The following is a 25450-nucleotide window of genomic DNA, read 5'->3' on the forward strand; positions in this document are numbered from 1 at the left end:
GCTCAAATGCATTAAGAAGGAAAGAAATTCCACAAATTAACTTTTAACAAGTCACACCTGTTAATTGAAATGCATTCCAGGTGACTAAAAATCAAATCAAATCAAATTTTATTTGTCACATACACATGGTTAGCAGATGTTAATGCGAGTGTAGCGAAATGCTTGTGCTTCTAGTTCCGACAATGCAGTAATAACAAGTAATCTAACTAACAATTCCAAAACTACTGTCTTGTACACAGTGTAAGGGGATAAAGAATATGTACATAAGGATATATGAATGAGTGATGGTACAGAGCAGCATAGGCAAGATACAGTAGATGGTATCGAGTACAGTATATACATATGAGATGAGTATGTAAACAAAGTGGCAGAGTTAAAGTGGCTAGTGATACATGTATTACATAAGGATACAGTCGATGATATAGAGTACAGTATATACGTATGCATATGAGATGAATAATGTAGGGTAAGTAACATTATATAAGGTAGCATTGTTTAAAGTGGCTAGTGATATATTTACATCATTTCCCATCAATTCCCAATTCCCATGACTACCTCATGAAGCTGGTTGAGAGAATGCCAAAGCTGTCATCGAGGCAAAGGGTGACTACTTTGAAGAATATCAAATATCAAATTAGTTAAGGTTTAACACTTTTTTGGTTACTGCATGGCTCCATGTCCTATTTCATAGTTTGATGTCTTCACTTTTATTCTACAATGTAGAAAGATAGTAAAATTAAAGAAAAACCCTTAGGTGTGTCCAAACCTTTGACTGGTAAGGTTATTTTGGGATATAACATATCAGTTTTCAAACCATGTATAATAATAATCATTGAGTTAAAGCCGCATACAAACATGGTTTATTTTTTGATTTCTTAAGGCAGTTCCAAAATTCAGGTCTTTCAGCCTAGCTTAGAGCTTTCTGTGGTAGTGTGGGGGCAGCCGGTGGAAAATACAGAGCGTAGGGGTTGGTAATGTTCTCTTGTTGCGCCGTGATTGGCTTAGTGTTCTGTCACTCATGGGGACACTACGTCACTGCCAAAATCTAAGGGTAAGAGCTTGAAAATTCAAGCCCCTTGGGTGCTAACATTAGAAGTGCCCATCCAAGAAGGTTCAAGGTCATTGATAAAATGACGTCAAATCAGGTTATATCTACAGTAGCTTTGATTGAACTGATCATGTCAACATCCTACTTTCAAAATCTTAGTTAGCAGTTATCATCATGAATCAAATCAACAATATACTGGCAAATCCTTTTTAATCCGTGTCCTATGAACAGAAATAATTAAGAGAAATTATAGATACAATATTTCGGTGCTCTTCGGCCATTGGACATAAACATAGAACAACAAGTTGGAAATCGCAAATTCAACATTGAGTGGTTTGGAAGGAATCAGTGGCTAACTGCAAGCATTGCAAAGCAATCACTACCCTGCTATTCAATGGAGTGGGTGTGTGGTCCCATTTCTGGCTTTAAGGGTGGTCTCTTTTCCAAGCTTAAAATGACAAATATTCAACATTGGCCATGTTGTCAATCCAGCATAATTTCTGCCGTGCTCAAAACAACTGTTTAACTTGGAACTGGGAAATCTGACTTCAGTGAGTTCAAGACAACTGGGATTTCGGGAATAAACGAGCTCCGACTGGGAAAATACATTTAGAAAGGTCGTCCAACTCGGAATTCCAAGCCGGGAACTCTGGCCTCTTACTAGAGCCGCGACCTGGAGGTCACTGACGTCATCATGATTCAACCTTGTTTTTTCCGAGTTCCCAGTTGTCTTGAAAGCACCATAAATCCAGAAAATGCTAGACTTTGATGACAAAGTTTGACGACAAAATTTGCCCACGAAGAACTCCCGCGCCACCTTCCTGTTCAAATGAGCACAGCAAGGTGACTCCAAAAATGTATTGTACACAACTACATAAATGATGTAATATGCCAGTGAGATACCTATACTGCAGATAAGAAAGTAATACTAAGTGTATGTTGTGTATTAAACTGTTAGTAGCCCATGTGCCTGACCCTAATAATTTGCTCCCTTTTCCTCTCCTAATTTTGCCTACTGTTCTGACTTGGTGGTGCACATGTAGCCTATAACCTGTTTAGAGAAATGTCATCTTTGAATATTGTAAGAGCTTTCATTGTCTGCTTTTATGCCCACTTTATTTATCCTATGGTTCTGACTTGGTGTACAGGGAGAACACTGTAAGAATGGCCCATGTTCTGAATTCTGTTGCTGTACATTTAAAAAGTGCTTAACAAATATTTAGATTGACTATGGCCGTCCTCTTATCTGCCTCTTATCTGCTTGTCGTCCCCTTATGCCATAGTTTGTTCATCTCAATTGTCAGTAAAAACCACATTTGTTTAAGCAAGTCAGCCATTTCAGCTATGCTTTTTTTAAAGGCAGTAAATGAGCCTGAATTAGCTGTTTTGCTGCCAGACGGGGCTCTGCTGATAGACAGGTGTAGCAGTGGCAAGGTTTTGGGACTGCTGTTGTGACTCTGCTGTTGGGACAGCTTTATGTAGGCCCTAACATTTTGTGGGCACAGTTTGTCACCGTTATAGTGCAATCAATGAATTGTTTAGTGTTGTGTTGTGTAGTGGCTTTGCCGGCATGCGTCCCCAAATAAAAAAAATGTGTTGCCCCACCAAGATTTACGTGCAAAAATTGACACGGGCATTTGGTGTTTACAATCCAAACACTGTGACGTGTTTTTATATAAATTATAAATGTCTTGACGTGTTTAAAAAGTGTTGCAGAAAAGTGTTTAGTTATGTGTTCAGATCCTAAACACTTGGATTTCACAGTGTAGGAACCCCTGGTGATTTAGGGTGGAGGTTTAGAAAAAGGAGGAGGTGGAAGAGAGGGGTGAAAGAAGTAGGTGGAGAGGACCAGAGCGTTTGATCTGGAGTCTACTGGAACTGGAAGTCATGACAACTTGATTGGCTTCAGTTAAACAAGCCAGGACAGAGTTCCCTTGGATGCAGAATAGAATCTTTCATCATGTCTTGGCTGCGTCCCAAATGGCACCATATTCCCTTTATAGTACACTACTTTTGACCAGAGCCCTATAGGCTCTGGTCAAAATGGGAATTGGGTGCCATTTGGGATGCAGTCTGTCTTAATGTTAAATGTTTAATCTATTCCCTCCTTGGGAATCCATCCCTACATTCCCAGAGAACCCGATATTCGTCCCTCCCCTCCTCCTCCCCCGATCCCTCTGCATTTGAATAAGAGAGAAGAGCCTGATTAGATTTTTATTCCAAATGAAAGAGAGAAACCACTCCAGCGCCAAAACTAAAAAGGAATACTGTACGATAAAAATAATGAGGCTTTTTAAAGAAAATTAATAGCTCCAGATGACTCGTATTCCCTCTCATCTTGAACCCCCCCCCCCCCCCCCTGGAAGATGAGACGGCTGCTTCTTAAACCCTAAGTGGGCGATCTTTGCTCAAAATAGCCTACTACGCCAGCCTGCTCTGCTCAGTAGCATGTCTGTGATTACATGGCTGCATCATAATTATCAGAAAGGGAAAGCCTTATTTTTATGATTATCATGCAATAAAGATGTGAGAGGCTACAGCCATGAAATCATAATTAAAGATTGGTTTGGGCTCTGGAAAGCAGAGCTGGCCATGTCATTCCTGTGGCTGCTAGCTGCAGTTTCTTGGTCTGTTATCTCATCTGCTCTCGGAGGGCTGTGCTGAGCTCCATGCCCCAGGCACTTACAAGCTGGCACCATGGGTGGTAGGCTGATGGGTGAATGAGATGGGGGGATAGAGGGATGGGTGGATGAGTCTCTCTGGGTGTTCTCAGTTGGAAACCCAGCTCCTGTCTCTGACTTTCGCTCTTCCGTCTCAAGCTCATTCATCACAAATGACACAATATTCCCTTGATATTGCATTACTTGAATGCCTGTGTCACTATGGGCCCTGTTCAAAAGCATGCCTGTGTCCCAATGGGCCCTGGACAAAAGCATTCCTGTGTCCCTATGGGCCCTTGTCAAAAGTACACTCTAAGAAAAAAAAGGTGCTGTGTAGAACCATATAGGATTCTTCAGATTGTCCCCATAGGGGAATCCTTTTTTGTGCTGGGTATAACCTTTTGCAGGGGGTTCTGACTAGAACTCTTTATTTAGGGTTCTTCAAAGAACCCCTGTATATGGTTCTACCTAGAACTCTCTATGGAGGGTTCTGCCAAGAACCCCTTTGAAGGGTTCTACAGTGAACCCTTTTATCTTTGGAGGGTTCTTTGAACCCTTTATGAAGGGTTCCACCAGCCTAATTAGCCTTTAAAATATACATATTTACGAGAATACAATACTGTAAATAATAAAGCCTTTCTTTAAGGGCCTAGTTATACCCTAACAGAGTGATGTTAGGAATCTCCTGGTTTACAGGCCACATCAGGCCTGCAAGTCACATTATGCTGGCTTGCAAAGTGATGTGTGATTCCTATTGGAATCCAGCCCGGGTTATCCAACAAGTGTAATTGTTAGTTACCCATAACCTGCATTCAGAATGACTGCCAGAGTAGAGAAGATTGAATACTGAGACGACCTCAATCATCTAAACAGGAACAACAATTTCAGTAACAAGCGCAAAAAACTCTAACAGATTGAATTAGTTTAGAAAACTGTATGTTACTTATATTTTTTGTGTAGCATGAAATTAATCAACACATGAAAAAATACAAATATTACAGTAAATTAAACAATTACAGTACCAGTCAAAAGTTTTTGCACCTACTCATTCAATGGTTTTTCTTTATTTTTACTGTCTTCTACGTTGTAGAATAGAGAAGACATCAACACTGTGAAATAACACATATGGAATCATGTAGTAACCAAAAAAGTGTTAAAGAAATCAAAATCTATTTCATATTTCAGATTCTTCAAAGTAGCCACCCTTTGCCTTGATTACAGCTTTGGACAACCAGCTTCACTTGGAAAACTTTTCCAACAGTCTTGAAGGAGTTCCCACAAATGCTGAACACTTGTTAGCTGATTTTCCTTCACTCTGCAGTCCAACTCATCCCAAACCATCTCAACTGGGTTGAGGTCGGGTAGTTGTGGAGGCCAGGTCATCTGATGCAGCACTCCATCACTCTCCTTCTTGATCAAATAGCTCTTACACAGCCCGGAGGTGTGTTGGGTGATTGTCCTGTTGAAAAACAAATTATAGTCCCACTAAGCGCAAACCAGAAGGGATGGAATATCGCTGCACAATGCCGTGGTAGCCATGCTGGCAAAGAGTGCCTTGAATTCTAAATAAATCACTGACAGTGTCACCAGCAAAGCACCCCCACACCATCGCAACTCCTACTCCATGGTTCACGTTGGAAACCACATGTGGAGATATTTTATTTGTCACATGCACCGAATACAACAGGCTTTAAAGTGAAATGCTTACTTACAAGCAATTAACCAACAATGCAGTTAAGAAAATACCTACAAAAAAAGTAAGAGATAAGAATAACAAAACATTAAAGAGCAGCAGTACAGTAAATAACAATAGCAGCGCTATATACAGGTGGTACAGGTACACAGTCAATGTGCAGGGGTACCAGTGTCCTACTCTGTGTCTCACAAAGACACAACAGTTGGAACCAAAAATCTCAAATTTGGACCAAAGGACAACCAATAAATATCGTTGCAGAAATGTGACCATGAAGGCTTTATTCACACAGTCTCCTCTGAACAGTTGATGTTGAGATGTGTCTGTTACTTGAACTCTGTGAAGCACATATTTGGGCTGCAATTTCTGAGGCTGGTAACTCTAATGAACTTATCGTCTGCATCAGAGGTTACTCTGGGTCTTCCTTTCCTGTGGCGGTCCTCGTGAGAGCTAGATTCATCATAGCGCTTGATGGTTTTTGCGACTGCACTTGAAGAAACTTTCAAAGTTCTTGACATTTTCCAGATTAACTGACCTGGTCTTAAAGTAATGATGACTTTCATTTCTCTTTGCTTATTTCAGCTCCCTCCACAGATTTTCTATGGGATTAAGGTCTGGAGACTGGCTAGGCCATTCCAGGACCATAAATGTGCTTCTTATTGAGCCACTCCTTTGTTGCATTGGCTGTGTGTTTTAGGTCATTGTCATGCTGGAATACTGTCATGCTGGAATACCCATCCACGACCCATTTTCAATGCCCTGGCTGAGGGAAGGAGGTTCTCAGCCAAGATTTGACGGTACATGGCCCCGTCCATCGTCCCTTTGATGCGGTGAAGTTGTCCAGTCCCCTTAGCAGAAAAACACCCCCAAAGCATAATGTTTCCACCTCCATGTTTGACGGTGGGGATGAGGTTCTTGGGGTCATAGGCAGCATTCCTCCTCCTCCAAGCACGGCGAGTTGAGTTGATGCCAAAGAGCTCCATTTTGGTCTCATCTGACCACAACACTTTCACCCAGTTGTCCTCTGAATCCTTCAGATGTTCATTGGCAAACTTCAGACGGGCATGTATATGTGCTTTCTTGAGCAGGGGAACCATGCGGGTGCTTCAGGATTTCAGTCCTTCACGGCATAGTGTGTTACCAATTGTTTTCTTGGTGGCTATGGTCCCAGCTGCCTTAAGATCATTGACAAGATCCTCCCATGTAGTTCTGGGCTGATTCCTCACCGTTCTCATGATCTTTGCAACTCCACGAGGTGAGATCTTGCATGGAGCCCCAGGCCGAGGGAGATTGACAGTTCTTACATTTGTGAATGATCGCACCAACTGTTGTCACCTTCTCACCAAGCTGCTTGGTGATGTTCTTGTAGCCCATTCCAGCCTTGTGTAGGTCTACAATCTTGTCCCTGACATCCTTGGAGAGCGCTTTGGTCTTGGCCATGGTGGAGAGTTTGGAATCTGATTGATTGATTGCTTCTGTGGACAGTTGTCTTTTATACAGGTAACAAGCTGAGAGAGAGAGAGATCTACATTTTTTATTTGTGTCATGTGCATGTACTGTATGTTTGTGCGGTTTGTCTATGTGTGCTTGGGTTTTATGTATGATGTGCTCAGTGTTGACTTTTTATTGGTTTGCTTGTTATAGCCAACAATTGACAGTTAGATACAAACTGCTTTAAAGCCTTTGGTTCTGCCCAGTCAGAGAGAGAGACAGGGAAAACCTTGGAACACTTTGACTTACCTTCAAGAGTGTCTGACTTGTACTGTGTCCCAAATGGCTCCCTATTCCCTAGTGCACTACGTTTGACCAGAGCCATATGGGTACCTGGTCAAAAGTAGTCCACTGTATAGGCAATAGGGTGCCATTTGCAAGACGTGTGATCAAATCTGTGACAACTGTATTTGTTTTTCTGTTGTGTAATTCCACACTGGTCAAATGCTTTTTCTGGATTTCTGGATTGTATACCTAAAAATCATGAAGAATGAGGATATATTTAGAAAATGACTCAGACAGTACTGAGACACAGTAACCTCATGAGTGATGAGTACTATCCAACTCTAAAATGTCTGTTATGGCAACAGTACTTTTTCCTTCACACAGACAGTATCTCTTTCATTTCTTTCAGCAACCTTGTTTGGGGTAAGTTGTAAAATACAGCAATGACCCTACCATCTGACAATATAACCAAATGTTAATGTTTCTGCACCTGAGGGACACAGACACATAGTAAATAAAGTGAATCATATTGAATATGTATCTCTTCATCACGTAGAACAAGTAGAGGCGGAATCTTGAGTACAGCCAATCTTGACGACAGATATAACGATGAGGACAGATCATCTTGAAGAATGATCAATTTTAGATTTCTTCCCAAGCAGTTTATGAGTACCAAGCTGACCCCTCTTACAATAATCCAATGAACACAGTTAGTATATACACTCAGTGGCCAGTATGTAGGTACACCCATATTATACCGGGTCGGACCTGCCTTAGCCTCCAGAACAGGCTGAATTCTTTGGGGCATGGAGACGTTGCTCAATTGGTATCAAGGAACCTAACATATGCCAGGAAAACATTTCCCACAACATTACACCATCGCCACCAGCCTGTACCGTTGACACCAGGAAGGATGGGGCCATGCTGCTTACGCCAAATCCTCACTCTGCCATCAGCAGTAATAGTAACCAGGATTTGTCGGACAAGCAATGTTTTTACACTCCTCAATTGTCCAGTGTTGGTGATTGCGTGGCCACTGGAGCGGCTTCTTCTTTTTTTTCCTGATAGGAGTCGACAAGGACAGATGAGTTGTGTGTTCCGAGATGTCGTTCTACACACCACCATTGTACTGTGCCACTATTTTCCTGTTTGTGGCCAGCCTTTTAGCGTGCATGATTCTTGCAATTCTCCTTCGACCTCTTATCAACGAGCTGTTTTCGCCCACAGGACTGCCACTGAAAGTATGTTTTTTGTTTGTCGCACCATTCTCGGTAAACCCTAGACACTGTCATGCGTAAAAAGCCCAGGAAGCTGGCAATATCTGAGATACCGGAAATAGCGTGCCTGGCATTGCCGATCATACCATGCTCAAAGTTGCTTAGGTCACTCTTTTGGCCCATTCTAACGTTCAGTAACTGAATGCCTCAATGCCTGTCTGCCTGCTTTATATAGCAAGCCTCGGCCACGTGACTCACTTCTAGAAGCGAACCATGTGGCGGTGTACCTTATAAACTGGCCACTGAGTGTATAAGGTTTAATCTCAGTTCTTACAGTATGTCACCACAGCAACATGGGAGTACCAAAATTGTTCTCTATTTATTTTCAAACCATTTGAGCTTTGTTTGTTCCTTTACCTTCTCTGCAACCATTTCTCAGAAAGAAATGCAATGCTTTGAGAGTATTTCAAATGCTACACTGACGTATGGTGTGTGTGCGTGTGCGCTTGACTGCCTAACCCTACCAGAGTGTACTGAACACAGTACAGTGGATGAAGGCTGGGCCATTGTGTTAGGCATCATCTCATCATAGCATTAGTCTGACATGGGCTGTTTGTGCATTTCTCTCCAACAGGAGACTGTCATAACTGGCCTGCTCCCTGAGACCTCTTACTCTGTCACTGTGGCAGCCTACACCACCAAGGGAGATGGGGCACGCAGTAAGGCCAAGGTGGTCACCACAACAGGAGCAGGTGTGTAGAGCTACACACAAACACAAACACACACACACAGGAGCAAGTGTGTACAGCTAAATCATTGCTCCTTCTTGATCAGGTGATTATTGTGAAAGAGAATGTTTTCTTCCAAAAGGGCACTGCAGTACAAATATCAATATCATCATAATGAAAAATATAATCTAAAATAACAAGTAGGAGAAAGTCGTATGCATAATAATAAAACGGATACAGTGCATTCGGAAAGTGCACTCTGGTAAGGTTAGGGTCAGACCCCTTCCCCTTTTCCACATTTTGTTATATTACAGCCTTATTAGAAAATTGATTACATTTATTATTTTCCTCATCAATTTATACACAATACCCCATAATGACATAGCGAAAACAGGTTTATGTACATTTTTGCAAATGTATTTAAAAAACTTGCTCAGGTGTATCCTCTTTCCATTGGTCATACTTGAGCTGTTCCTAGAACTTGATTGGAGTCCAGCTGTGGTAAATGTAATTGATTGGGCATGATTTAGAAAGGCACATACCTGTCTGTATAAGTTTCCACAGTTGACAGTGCATGTCAAAGCAAAAACCAAGCCATGAGGTCAAAGGAATTGTCAGTAGAGCTCCGAGACAGACAGGCACAGATCTGGGGAAGGTTACCCAAACATTTCTGCAGCATTGAAGGTCCCCAAGAAAACAGTGGCCTCCATCACTCTTAAATGGAGGAGGTTTGGAACCACCAAGACTCTTCCTACAGCTGTCCGTCCTGCATAACTGAGCAATCTGGGGACAAGGGCCTTGGTCAGGGAGGTGACCAAGAACCCAATGGTCACTCTGACAGAGCTCCAGAGTTCCTCTGTGGAGATGGGAGAACCTTCCAGAAGGACAACAATCTCTGCAATTCTCCACCGATCAGGGCTTTATGTTAGAGTGGCCAGACGGAAGCCACTCCTCAGTAAAATGCACATGACAGCCCGCTTGGAGTTTGCCAAAAGGCACCTAAGGGACTCTCAGTCCATGAGAAACAAGATTCTCTGGTCTGATAAAACCAAAATTGAACTCTTTGGCCTGAATGCCAAGTGCCACATCTGGGGAAAACCTGCAACATCCCTATGGTGAAGCATGGTGGTGGCAGTATCATGCTATGGGGATGTTTTTCAGCGGTAGGGACTGAGACACTAGTCAGGATCGAGGCAAAGATGAACAGAGTCCATAGAGATCCTTTATGAAAACCGGCTCCAGAGCACTCAGGACCAGTATAAATGGTGAATGTGCAGTAGTACTCACTCTGACTGGCTTGACCTGAAACTGCCCTTTTACTCTGACTGCTCACAATGGTTGCCTCCCAAATGGCACCATGTTCCCCATATAGTGCACTACTTTCGTCCAGGGCCCATTAGGTGTGTTCAATGTCATTTTAAAGTATTTTTTATGTCATTATCCTAATGATCCTAATCCCTCTCTTTACCCATTAGTCCCAGGCAGGCCCACTATGATGATCAGCACCACCATCGGTAACACAGCCCTCATCCAGTGGCAACCTCCGAAGGAGATGGTGGGAGAGCACATGGGCTACCAGCTGCAGTACAAACGCATGGAGGAGGAGTCGTTCACCGTAAAAGACTTCAAGAAGATAGAAGACCACTTCACCGTCACCGGCCTGCACAAGGGCGCCACCTACATCTTCAAGCTCTGTGCCAAAAACCGGGTGGGCAACGGGGAGGAGTACGCAAAGGAGATTACCACGCCTGACGATGTGCCCAGTAGCTACCCCCAGAACCTGAGCGTTGTGGGCCTGACCACCACCACAACCAAGCTGGCCTGGGAGCCTCCGGTGCTGGCTGAGAGGAACGGGAAGATTGTCCAGTACATTGTGGTGTACAGAGATATCAACAGCCAGCAGAACCACACCAACAGGTAATATTCAATACCAATGTAAATAAAAAAATGTAAACACCTTCTGAGACATTGATAAACCACTTAACACAGAAAGTCCTCACTTTATCTCAATGAAGTTCATCTTGGATAGTCCATCGTCCTAAAACAGAGGTATCTTATCTTCCCTTATCTTATCTGCCTCAACAGCACGACAGAGACCCAGATGACCATCATGGGGCTGCAGCCTGATACCACCTATGATATCAGGATCAGGGCATTCACCAGCAAGGGAGGGGGACCAATCAGTCCTAGTATACAGAGCAGGACCATGTCTACCGCCATGCCAGGTGAGTATGCGGTGGACATACGCAATGCAGGCGTACACACAAACCCGAGTGTGCGCATGCGAACACACACACACACACACACACACACACACATACTGAGAGCATGATCGTGTCGACCTCCATGCCTTATGAGCTCTGCTTATCTGTATAAATAGTCTCACACAGATGCAGACAACACCAGACCCACATGCACACAGGCATGCAAACACACACACACACACACACACACACACACACACAGAGCAGATGGTATGGGAGAGGAACAGATGCGTAACTGTGTGTGTGGAAGCTGGTGGCAACTGGACAAGAGTGGCAGAACCAGTCCAGCGTAACCAGTACAGCAGTACATCAGCACCATGGAACACTCCTTTCATGTTCATATTAGGGCACATATGGCTGATGTGGAAATATATGCTAAGCTTCCTGCTACTAGCTATTCATAGTCAAATCTAATGCACAGAGGTCTAGGAGGCAGCTACCAGATACTGGGATTCAGATCCCACTGCTTTACACCCACCAGTTACAGTGAAGTTTAATGTAGAGGAACACTCATGTGAGTAGTTCCCCTGATGTTTTATCATGCATATATTTATGTTCAAGTGTAAATGCAATAACATCTCTTAATGTTACCATTACAAAGTATGGGTCACTGAACATTAGTGAACTATTATGAATTAGATATCTCTCCAGAGACTCGTTTCATAATCTGTTTGTCTGCTCTCTATCTGCTTTGTGTCCCTTACTATTTTATCTCCCAAGATGCTCTAGGGTTCCCCTAGCTCTATCATGTTACAGCAAGTACAGATGACAGTGCTCTTTTATAATTTACCCTCTGTGTGTTTCCTCTGTCTCCGTCACCTCTGTTTCACCCGTCTCTCCCCCACCTAACCTCTCTCTTCACTCTCTCCCCACCTCACCCTCTTTCTCCCCCAACTCACCCTCTCTCACCAACTCCCTCTGTCTCACCCCTCTCTCCTCCACCTCACCCTGTCTGCCTCACCTCACCCTCCTCTCTCCCTCAATCTCACCCCTCTCTCTTCCGCCTCACCCTCTTTCTCCCCCAACTTCCCCAGAGTTCACCAAAAACTTTGGTGTGAAAGCCGTGATGAAGACGTCAGTGCTGCTGACTTGGGAAGTGCCAGAAACATACAAGTCTCAAGTGCCTTTCAAAGTAAGTAAAGACAACTCCATCCTGATAGCGTGCCTTTCTCCTGCACAGATTGAGGGAATTGCATTATGCGTGAGTGACGCCACTTTTGTCAGTGGACAATGGAAAGAAGGCTCACACAACACAATGGAGGGGCTAGGATTGAAATATATATTGAAATATCATGGGAATGAGGAAGGATATGGCCAAGCTTTAAATAATAGGTTACGATTTATATTCCATCACACGTGGTCCATAACTGTCATGAGGTTCATATAGAAAATGACACAAGGAAGAAGGGAGAATAAAATCATAGTGCACTCTAAAAAATGCTGGGTTGTTTGGTTGACACAACTACTTTGTTGCAGGTGTTGTGTCACTTACTTGGGTTGTTTTCTTAACTGCTTGGTTATTGAGATATGACCCATTGGGTCAGAGCGGGAAGACTGGAGGCGTAGTTAAGTAGGGGCGTGGCTTCCAGATATTTTTTCTTTTGACAACCATGAGAGTAAATGTCATTTCTGTTCACTGGTTCTGTTGTATAGTTATCACATAACAAAGGTCAACTTTTACATTTTTGTAGTTGTAATGATACTCTCAGAAGTGTATGAGTTTCCTTAAAGCCTTTGTTTGGATTTACAAATATGTAATAAGTTAAATGTTACTTTTAATGTTTTCTTCTTTGCTGGGATTTGATGGTGGTGTGCCAACCAGTGTTAGACGCAATACCCCCACCTAGTGATTGGGAAACTAAACTAAGCTTTCTAATGCATTGAGCATTGACAGCTAATTGTGTCAAAAATAGGTTCATGAGGCTTTGATCAACACAGTGTACAGTAGTGGCACCTGCTGGTCAAAATAATTTAAAACAGACAAATTATTATAGATGACGTCCTACACGCCATAGCAGGTGTGCAGGGTAGCCTTTTTGCCTTCTACCAAAACCAATACCAAACCAATTACGTGGTTGTTTGTAAAAATGAAGCTTTGCACGTCATTGATCACGTGCTTCTAATAAAGTAATACAAGCAGGCACACTGCTTCAAAGTAAACTTGTCCGTAAGTCTTTTTGCCACAACTTTGGATGTATGCTGGAGTCATTGTCCATTTTGGATGACCCATTTGCGACCAAGCTTTAACTTCCTGACTGATGTCTTGAGATGTTACTTCAATATATCCACATCATTTTCCCCCCTCATGATGCCATCTATTTTCTGAAGTGCAGCAGTCCCTCCTGTAGCAAAGCACCCCCACAACATGATGCTGCCACCCCTGTGCTTTACGGTTGGGATGGTGTTCTTCAGCTTGCAAGCTTCCCCCGTTTTACTCCAAACACAACAATGGTCATTTTGGCCAAACAGTTCTAATTTTGTTTCATCAGACCAGAGAACATTTCTCCAAAAAGAACGATCTTTGTCCCCACGTGCAGTTGCAAACAGTAGTCTGGCTTTTTTATGGTGGCTTTGGAGCAGTGGCTCCTTCCTTGCTGAGCGGCCTTTCAGGTTATGTCGATATAGGACTTGTTTTACTGTGGATATAGGTACTTTTGTACCGGTTTCCTCCAGCAGGACAAGGTCCTTCGCTGTTGTTCTGGAATTGATTGGCACTTTTCGCACCAAAGTACATTCATCTCTAGGAGATAGAACGCGTCTCCTTCCTGAGTGGTATGACGGCTGCGTGGTCCCATGGTGTTTATACTTGCATACTATTGTTTGTACAGATGAATGTGGTACCTTCAGGCATTTGAATATTGCTCCCAAGGATGAACCAGACTTGTGGAGGTCTACAATTATTTTTCTGAGGTCTTGGCTGATTTCTTTTGATTGTCCCATGATGTCAAGCAGAGGCACTGAGTTTGAAGGTAGGCCTTGAAATGTATCCACAGGTACACCTCCAATTGCCTCAAATGATGTCAATTAGCCTATCAGAAGCTTCTAAAGCCATTACATAATTTTCTGGAATTTTCCAAGCTGTTTAAAGGCACAGTCAACTTAGTGTACGTAAACTTCTGACCCACTGGAATTGTGATACAGTGAATTATACATTAAATAATCTGTCTGTAAACAACTGTTGGATAAATTACTTGTGTCATGCACAAAGTAGATGTCCGAACCGACTTGCCAAAACTATAGTTTGTTAAAAGGACATTTTTGGAGTGGTTGAAAAAAGAGTTTCAATGATTCCAACCTAAGTGTATGTAAAATTCCGACTTCAACTACACACATATATATATATATATATATATATATATATATATATATATATATATATATATACATGTGTGTGTATATATATATATATATATATATATATATATATATATATATATATACACATGTGTGTATATATATATATATATATATATATATATTCAGTCAATAAAAATATAAATGCCATTTAAGATGAATGTATTAAAACTCTAATCTCAACTGGTTATATTATATCGTGGATCATACTCTTCAAAAAGGGAGTAACCTCAGCCGCATGTCGCTTTCTGTACGAAGCCTACAGCTGTGCAATGGCATAGCATTGTTTTGTAAATTTAGCAGACAAGATGCACTTATTTCCCTAGCACTTATCACAGTCAAGACACCTATTTTATAATAAAATATAACAGAATATTGAGAAGTGATTCGCATCTCACGTCCGCAACAGTTTTTCTTAAACAGTGATATTTTCAAACAAGGCTCAATTCGGTAAGTTGAAAGGCACATTTTTCAGGTTCCAAATCAAAATCTGTGTTCTTTTCAATATAGTTTATTATGCCTGAGGGGAGGACGGCTCACAATAATGGCTGGAATGGAACAAATGTAATGGCATTAAACCATGTGTTTAATGTGTTTGATACCATTCCACTGATTCAGGTCCAGCCATTACCACAAGCCTGTCCTCCCCAATTAAGGTGCCACCAACCTCCTGTGACATGTACAAATGGAACACTAGGTTCAAAGCAAATGAACATTGTCTTCAAGACAACATTTTGACCAAATAGTTTTATAGTATTTGAAAAGTGTTGATGTCAGTTCATGTACTTGAGTACATGATTTACTCCTGCTCATCCCTACCCCACGTGAGCGGGGACCCAAAGAAAATTAACTGTTGGTATTGAATCAAATATAAAATAGATTTAGGTTTTATTAACACTTTTTTGGTTACTACATGATTCCATATGCGTTATTTCATAGTTTTGATGTCTTCACTACCATTCCACAATGTAGAAAACAGTCAAATAAAGACAAACCCCGGAATGAGTAGCGGTGTACAAACATTTGACCGGTACTGTATGTGTGTTTGTGTACGTGTGTGTGTTTGTGTACGTGTGTGTGTATATATATGTGTGTGTGTGTGTGTATATAACTAAGCACTCCTCCCTGTGTCTCTATCTAGATACTGTATAACCAGCAGAGTGTGGAGGTGCAGGGGAACCTGAAGAGGAAGCTGATCACGAGGCTGCAGCCAGACACAGACTACAGCTTTGTGTTGATGTCTAGAGGGAACAGTGCTGGGGGTCTACAGCAGCAGGTCTCCATCAGGACCGCCCCGGACCTACTCAAGACCAAACCCATCCAATACCAACACGACCCAGAGGAGGGGGGCAAGCTCACCATCACCCTGCCCAAAGTCCCCACCACCGCCCCTGTCAGGTCTGTCCCATAAACACTGTGGCTGTTACTGTCACTACCACCATCACTCTCACTGCTAGAACTAGGGCTATAACCAACTTCCATCCTGTTCAATGCTGATGTGTCTGCATTGTGGCATGGTTATAAATATGTTACTCCTGCTGTGTCCCTATACCTCTAACTGGGGACCTGGGGGCGATTGTTCCTTAGTCTGGGATCTCCATCTGAGCCCACTGTATACAAGATGGCTATCTAAATCCCTATACCTATTAGTAATATCTATTATTGCCACTACTTGTATTATCCATCCCGTGCTTACTTATCCATCCTGTGCTTACTATAGTTGTAAGCAACAAGTCAACATGAATCCTCCAACACCAACTGTCCCAACTATGTCCTTAAGAAGATAGGGGGTGGCAGGTAGCCTAGTTGTTAGAGCGTTGGACTAGTAACCAAAAGGTTGCTAGAATCCCCGAGCTGACAAGGTACAAATCTGTCGTTCTGCCCCTGAACAAGGCAGTTACCCCACTGTTCCTAGGCCGTGTGGTGGTTCATTTCTTTACTATCAAATGAGGAGAGACAAAATTATCACACAAGTCAGAGTTATACATAAACTAAATCTTTAATAGTGAGAGCTTTGCAATAGCAATGGCTGGTCAGCCCATCACCGTCTCTGATGACCCGTTGAGAGTGGTGAGACAAAAGTACAAAGGTCTTTTCTAGCCAAGTTATACCCCCTTTCAACCTACATGACGAACAACAGATATATAGAATGGGTCACAAGGTTAACATTTGTATGAAAGATACCTATAATACATAGCAGACAGTATCTGCTGTGTCAACGGTTTTCGTTTTATAGACCAGTGTCTGTCCCTCCGACTCCAAACTGGAGCCATCTCTCCCTGGTACGGTATAGAACAGACACATTAACTCATGCTCTGGAATGCTCTTTATGTTTTATCACCCAAAAGACATGGTAAATCTCCTGTCAGTGTTATCTCCCAGAGACCCATCCTCAGTAGAACACACACACACGCAATAGTTAAGAATACTCTATTCTGTTGAAATAAAACAACCATTTGATGCAGTTAAAGTATTATAGCATAATCTTGCAATTTTGCCACCATAGCCGTCATTGAAAATAAGAATTTGTTCTTAACTGACTTGCCTAGTTAAATAAAGGTTTAACAAAAAGAAGAACAGGAAAGGATAGAGAATGAGTTGTCAAGTGTTGATACTGTATGTTGTCTGGGTGCTACTTCATCTGTTCATCTATTTGGCTGGAGGCCAGAGCTATACTGTTAAAAGTAACACCCAGCACTTAAAGGAGTTGAGAGATGATTTGGACAGAGAGAAGATGACGCACAACGGAGGCTAAAGAGGCTGAGCTCGCTGTAATTTAGGTCCAGAAGGCCTTCCTCACCAGACACACAGAAAAAAAACATGGCTTTCCATGCTAATGCTAAATCAATATCCTCAGATGAGCACGAGGATGATGAAGGATTTATGGAGGATGAGGATCTGCACGCACGCACGCATACACAAGCTGTGTCCTCCAGGGCCGCCTGGTTGGAGAACAACTCCAGTGCCTTTATATACGTCCCGCTATTCTACACATCAACATGAATAAATACTATAGTATTCTACACTACGGCATAAATACTATAGTGTTTTTGTAGTGTAGTGTTTTTGCAGACTTTACTGTAGTATTAACTATAGTGTTTTTGACTACATTACTGCAGTATTTACTATAGTGTTTCTTCTTCAAGAAACCTACTGGAGAAATAATAAGATCACATTTTCAATAACTGGTCAGGCTGAACAGATAGTTCAAAGTTTATGCTATTTTCCATACCTGGCATTTAGGTTTTTCACTTATGGGTGGCTCAAATTGCGATATGGGGAAGGGAATGGGCAGGGTATATGCATATTGAATACTGTAGTATTTACTAGTTACTGTTTTTTGCAGACTTTACTGTAGTACTGTGCTACAGTGTTCTTTTGTGAATAATACTGTAGTATTCACTATAGTATTCTACAGGATACTACAACATTCTACAGTACTACACACGATCGAGGGAAAATACAGTGTGTAATATTTGTATTCTACAGTATATTACATTTGACTACTTGATTCTATAGGAAGTACTGTAGTATTCTATAGTCAACTGTAGTATTATTTTGTGTGAGCAGTTCATAACCACCTTGGTATTTTCACGTTTATTTTCAGTGGTATAGCAGTAGAGAGAGCACTATTAGGGATAAGGCTGGCTTTGTCCCAGGCCAGCCTGCTGTCCTGCAATCATTACTAGTAAAAACCTTAAAGAATAGGCTCTATCTAAAAAAAACTGTGCTAGTAAGACACATTTAAAACGGGCGCTATAGGGGAGGGCTGCCGCTTTATCGGCTCTTATTAACCAACCATGCTATTTTGTTTGTTTTTTCGCGTTGTTCATAACTTGTTTTGTACATAAATGTTGCTGCTACCATCTCTTATGACCGAAAAGAGCTTTTGGACATCAGAACTGGGATTACTCACCTCAAATTGGACGAAGAGTTCTTCTTCAATGAGTCGGACGGGAGGGATATACTACTACAGACACCCGACCAGGTCCAGATCCCTGTGATTCGCTGGAAAAGGAAAAGGTTTCACAGGAAGAGATCAGAGAGCCTTGTGAGGATCAGGAGACGAGTGGCTAATCTGCACTTGCCTTCCATCCTGCTAGCTAATGTTCAATCGCTGGAAAATAAATGGGAAGAATTGACAGCACGTATATTCTACCAACAGGACATTAAAAACTGTAATATCTTATGTTTCAACAAGTCGTGGATGAACGACGACATTAAGAACATACAGCTGGCGGGTTATACACTATTGGCAGGACAGAACAGCAGCCTCTGGTAAGACATGGGACGGGGGCCTATGCATATTTGTAAACAATAGCTGGTGCACGATATCTAAGGAAATCTCAAGGTTTTCCTCGCCTGGGGTAGAGTATCTCATGATAAGCTGAAGACCACAAAATCGACCTAGTGTTCATCTGCATTTTTCATAGCTGTCTACATACCACCACAGACCGAGGCTGGCACTAAAACCGCACTCAATGAGCTGTATTCCGACATAAGCAAACAGGAATACGCTCATCCAGAGGTGGCGCTTCTTGTGGCCGGGGACTTTAATGCAGGGAAACTTAAATCAGTTTTACCTCATTTCAATCAGCATGTTAAAGTGTAACCAGAGGGAAAAAAATGTACACCACACACAAAGCTCTCCCTCTCCCTCCATTTGGCAAATCTGAAAAATCTGACTCTATCCTCCTGATTCCTCCTGATTCCTGCTTAAAGCAAGAAGCACCAGTGACTCGGTCTATAAAAAAGTGGTCAGATAAAGCAGATGCTACACTACATGACTGTTATGCTAGCACAGACTTGAATATGTTCCGGGATTCATCCGATGGCACACCACATCAGTCACTGGCTTTATCAATAAGTGCATCGATGACGTTGTCTCCACAGTTACTGTACGTACATACCCCAACCAGAAGCCATGGATTACAGACAACATTCGCACTGAGCTAAAAGGTAGAGCTGCCGCTTTCAATGAGTGGACTCTAACATGGAAGCTTATAAGAAATCCCGGTATGCCCTCCGCTGAACCATGAAAAAGGCAAAGTGTTCTCAGGATTGTGTACAGGATTAAGATCGAATCATACTACACCGGCTCCGACGCTCGACGGACGTGGCAGGGCTTGCAAACTTTTACAGAATACCAAGGGAAGCACAGCCGCGAGCTGCCCAGTGACACAAGCCTCCCAGACGAGCTAAATCACTTCTATTCCCGCTTCGAGGTAAATAACACTGAAACATGAATGAGAGCATTAGCTGTTCCGGACGACTGTGTTATCACATTCTCTGCAGCCAGTGTGAGTAAGACCTTTAAACAGGTCAACATTCACAAGGCCGCTGGGTCAGACGGATTACCAGAATGTTTACTCCAAGCATGTGCTGACCAACTGGCAAGTGTCTTCACTGACATTTTCAACCTCTCCCTGTCTGAGTCTGTAATACCAGCATGTTTCAAGCAGACCACGATAGTCCCTGTGCCCAAGAACACTAAGGTAACCTGCCTAAATGACTACCGACCCATAGCACTCACGTCTGTAGCCATGAAGTGCTTTGAAAGGCTGGTCATGGTTCACATCAACACCATCATCCCAGAAACCCTAGACCCAACCCAATTTTGCATACCGCACCAACAGATCAACAGATGATGCAATCTCTATTGCTCTCCACACTACCCTTTCCCACTTGGACAAAAGGAACACCTATGTGAGAATGCTATTCATTGACTACAGCTCAGTGTTCAACACCATAGTGCCCTCTAAGCTCATCACTAAGCTAAGGACCCTGGGACTAAACACCTCCCTCTTCAACTGGATCCTGGACTTCCTGACGGGCCGCCCCCAGGTGGTGAGGGTAGGTAACAACACATCCGCACCTCTGATCCTCAACACGGGGGCCCCGCAAGGGTGCGTGTTCAGTCCCTTCCTGTACTCCCTGTTCACTCATGACTGCAAGGCCAGGCACGACTCCAACACCATCATTAAGTTTGCTGATGGCACAACATGGTAGGCCTGATCACCGACAACGATGAGACAGCCCGTAGGGAGGACGACAGAGACCTGACCGTGTGGTGCAAGGACAACAATCTCTCCCTCAACGTGATCAAGACAAAGGAGATGATTGTGGACTACAGGAAAAGGAGGACCGAACACGCCCCCATTCTCATCGATGGGGCTTTAGTGGAGCAGGTTGAGAGCTTCAAGTTCCTTGGCGTCCACATCACCAACACACTAACATGGTGCAAGCACACAGTCGTGAAGAGGGCACAACTAAACCTATTCCCTCTCAGGAGACTGACAAGACTTGGCATTGGTCCTCAGATCCTCAAAAGGTTCTACAGCTGCACCATGGAGACCACCCAGACTGGTTGCATCACTGCCTGGTATGGCAACCGTTCGGCCTCCGACCGCAAGGCACTACAGATGGTAGTGCGAACGGCCCAGTACATCACTGGGGCCAAACTTCCTGCCATCCAGGACCTCTATACCAGGCAGTGTCAGAGGAAGGCCCTAAAACGTTTTCAAAGACTAGCCACCCTAGTCATAGACTCTTCTCTCTGCTACCGCACGGCAATCGGTACCGGAGCGCCTAGTCTAGATCCAAGAGGTTTCTAAACAGCTTCTACTCCCAAGCCATAAGACTTGTTAACAGCTAATCAAAAGGCTACCCAGACTATTTGCATTACTATCTTCTATGTTGCTGCTACTCTCTGTTTTTATCTATGCATACGTAGTCACTTTAATAACCCTACCTACATGTACATATTACCTCAATTACCTTGAAACTGGTGCCCCCGCACATTGACTCTGTACCGGTACCCCCTGTACTGCTTTTTAATTATTTGTTATTCTTATCTCTTACTCTTTTTTTGTGGTATTTTCTTAACTCTATTGTTGGTTAAGGTCTTGTAAGTAAGCATTTCATTGTAAGGTCTACACCTGTTGTATTCGGCACATGTGACAAATAAAATTTGATTGGATTGATTGGATTTACTGTAGCTCTATGCTACTCTCCCATTAGAGCAGAAAGCAATTTCTTCAAGAGTTCACTTCAAATGTTAACTAATAAAAAATCAGAGGCCCAATGCAGAACCTGCAATTTCAGAAAATGTATTTTTTTTTACCCCTACTACTCAGGCAGACTTGTGAATTACTTGGACTCAAGTGTTTGTTTCTAAAAAGAAACTGTGAACATCTAAGCCGTAATAAGCAGCGCCAGCATGAGTGAGAAAAAAAAACAAAAAAACGAATTTAGCAATACAATCAGTATCTTAATGCCCTGGCCAGACCTTTTCATCACACTCTGGATTAGAGCCAGACACACACACACACACACACACACACACACACACACACACACACACACACACACACACACACACACACACACACACACACACACACACACACACACACACACACACACACACACACACACACACACACACACACACACACACACACACAGAGCCAGAGTAAACATCCGAGCCAAAGCCAAACTTATCCTACTATTCCTCTGGTGACAGAAGTTAACTACATAGGTTTAACTGGGCAAAGATGTTGACGCATAAGAGGGGGGAGGTGTGTGTGTGCATAGCATACATGTGTTCGCCTATCAGGGGATTCATTATTTGGTATGAGAAACTACATATCTATGTTCGAGTATGGATGGATTGAGGCCTTAGCAGAGCCTGAATGTTATGACAATAGAGATATCTGAGATATGCTCAGGCTTACCCAAAGGGACAGCGTGTTACACACACATGCATGCACCCATGCACACACACACACTCATGCTCACTCACTGCATCGCACACACACATTGGTTTTTACAATCCAAGTGGGGACCAAAACATCTATTCTCATTCTAAATCTTATTTTCCATAAACCTAACCTTAACCAAGCCCTAACATTAACCCCTAACCCCTAGCCCCTAACTCCTCAGCCTAATTCTAACCCTAATTGTAATCCTAACCCTAAACCTAACATCTAAACCTAAAATCTAATTTTTTCCCTTTTGGGGACCGGTTGAAATGTCCCCACTATTCAAATGTTCCTTGTTTTACTATCCGATGAGAGGACTTTTGGAACCCAAAAGGATAGTAAAGTTAGACCACACGCACACACACACGCACGCACACACTCACACACACACACACACACACACACACACACACACACACACACACACACACACACACACACACACACACACACAAACACCCTGGTCGTGCTCAACCTGCCTGTCTCTCTCTCTACAGATATTACTACATAGTGGTGGTTCCTGTCACACCAGCCACACTACACAGGTGGGAGAACCCTGAAGATATGGACTTGGATGAGGTGAGTGCGTGTGTGTGCGTGTGTTAACTGCACCTCCTCTGGGCACAGACCAAAAAAATCCCTTTCTTCCATAGCACCAAGCCCATTAAATATGAAGCATCTTTAAAACACCTCATATATTTTGTCTCTGCCCCCCCCCCCCCCCCTCCAAAAAAAGAACAAGACGATATCGACAGATCATGCTGTGAATTGCTGATTACAGAATTCTCAGCTTTCACTACACATGTAAATTGCAATTTTTGCCCTTAACAGTTTGTCTATGCTGGGCAGGATGGTGATTTCCATTTTTAAAAAATAAGCTTTTTATTTTTCATTTCAAGTTTTGCTTCTCCTGAGTGTTTGAGGCACTTAAAACACTCCTAAATAGCTGCTCATAGCATTTTTTTGCTTTGTTTTATTAATGTGGACCTTTTGGGCTTCAATACCTTTCTCGTGAGTTTGCTTTCTCTCAATCTACTGTCGTCTGCAGAAAAAGTGCAGCCTCTTGAATATCCAAAAACCATAGAGCGCGTTAAATAAATATGCCTGCATCCAAAGCACCTTTGAGACAGCAAGATCTGCTCTCTCATTGTCAAAGCCTTTTCTTTCTCTGCAATCTAAAACATTGCTATTGCTGCCGTTTTATAGACTAGAGAAACTGTATTTTCGGTATGAAATGGGTCGGTTGAAGTCGTGTTGAAGAGCGGAGAAGAGAAACAAGGTTATAGGGGGGGGGGGTTCACATAAAAATGTAACGTGGACTTTCTAGGAGTCAGTAGAACTGTAGAATACTTCAGACATATATACACACACACACACACACACACACACACACACACACACACACACACACACACGCACAGGAACAAACACACACACACACAGGAACAAACACACAGGAACAAACACACACACACACACAGGAACAAACACACACACACACACACAGGAACAAACACACACACACAGGAACAAACACACACACACACAGGAACACACTCCTGAGACTGTCTAATAAAGCTATGACCTCTCACCACAGCTGTAGGTCAGAAAGAGGTGCGAGTGGTGAGAGAGACAAGAGAGGAGCAGCTCACTGTGGACAAGTGTGAAACCTGGCTGCAGGACCAAGATGTTATAAAACTTGAATTACTCTATGCATCATTTGCAGTGTAAGATTTTAACCCACCTGTGAGCCTAGAAGCACAATTCATTGTGGCCTATGGGCGCAGTTTATGAACACATATTTATTTGATGTGAACAGTATGCGTGTTCTATATTACTGACTATATAGTTGCTACAGAATAAAAACAAAACCCCAAACTGGACAGATAGATAATAAAGTGAAGTGCCTTGCTCAAAGCCATAATGGCAGGAGATTGTGTATCTTTGAGTCTTCGCTCCAATTGGCACCCTATTTCCGACATAGTGCACATACAGAATGGCGCTATTTGGGGTGCAGATAAGTATTTCTCTCTGATGTCATGTCAGCTCCTGGAGGCTAGTTCTGACCAGAGCCTGAAGAGGAGACAGACCCAAGAGTTCCTCAGACCCTACATCGCTGCCAAGATGGATGCTCTCCCAGACACCTTCCCTCTAGGAGACGAGAAGAAGTACAACGGCTTCTACAACAAGCCACTACCGGGCCAGCAGCAGTACCTCTGTTTCGTACTGGCTGCCCTCAAAGGCCACGAATCTGTAAGTGAAACAACCACTTCTCCCTATCTATAGATACTGTAGTCCTGTCACAAACACAACTTCCATACGGTATCACCATCCCCGAGATACATGAACATCCAATGTAGAATCAAACTCAAAAGACTAGTACTGTTAATACAACAGTAAGGATGTGTCATATACTGTAAATGCCCCTTGAGTCTGCCATGTGTATTCTACACAGTGCAGCCAGCCAATTATTTGATTTTAGCACAATCAGTTGTTTTTGTTGTTGCGATACTCCTCGCGTCTCTCAGTGACACAGCTAGATAACAGGTGAGCCAAGACTTCCGCTGGCGTCGCCATGCCACACGCTGCATGAAGCAGCAGCACTGTGTGACTCACGTCTGTGTAGTGAGTCACGGTTACGTGTCACAGAGAAACTATGAGCCAGCGTCGCAGTCAGAGTTCACTCAGTGTGGTCGTCATTTAGAGCATGCACTCACTGGTGTCCTTGGTCTTCACTGCAGAAGTTCAGACAGCTCCTCAGCCTCAAAACACGTCTCCCCTATCTATTTACTGTACATACAGTGCATTTGGAAACTATTCAGACCCCTTGGATTTTTCCACGTTTTGTGTTTTTTTTTCTCATCAATCTACACACAATACCCCATAATGACAAAGCAAAAAAAAAAATCAAAAAAATACAATTATGAAATATCACCTACAGAAGTATTCAGACCCTTTACTCAGTACTTTGTTTTTGCACCTTTGGCAGCTTTTACAGCCTCGAGTC

At 42.9% G+C, this 25450-nt stretch overlaps 1 protein-coding gene across 5 annotated transcripts in view; it reads left to right on the forward strand.

Annotated features, from left to right (window-relative positions):
* Positions 1 to 25450, forward strand: part of LOC110521733 (receptor-type tyrosine-protein phosphatase F) — a 345140-nt gene that overhangs the window by 268449 nt on the left and 51241 nt on the right. For all 5 annotated transcript variants that reach the window (XM_036968462.2, XM_090231901.1, XM_036968469.2 and 2 more), the window contains 7 exons: positions 8969 to 9086; positions 10538 to 10979; positions 11148 to 11287; positions 12361 to 12458; positions 15822 to 16078; positions 22941 to 23022; positions 24490 to 24696. In XM_036968462.2, coding sequence (XP_036824357.2) covers positions 8969 to 9086; positions 10538 to 10979; positions 11148 to 11287; positions 12361 to 12458; positions 15822 to 16078; positions 22941 to 23022; positions 24490 to 24696 — 1344 coding nt within the window. The remainder of the gene's footprint in view (positions 1 to 8968; positions 9087 to 10537; positions 10980 to 11147; positions 11288 to 12360; positions 12459 to 15821; positions 16079 to 22940; positions 23023 to 24489; positions 24697 to 25450) is intronic.

The sequence above is a fragment of the Oncorhynchus mykiss genome, chromosome 4 (genome assembly GCF_057628025.1).
Source record: "Oncorhynchus mykiss isolate SJ-2025 chromosome 4, ASM5762802v1, whole genome shotgun sequence".
Taxonomy (NCBI): Eukaryota; Metazoa; Chordata; class Actinopteri; order Salmoniformes; family Salmonidae; genus Oncorhynchus; species Oncorhynchus mykiss.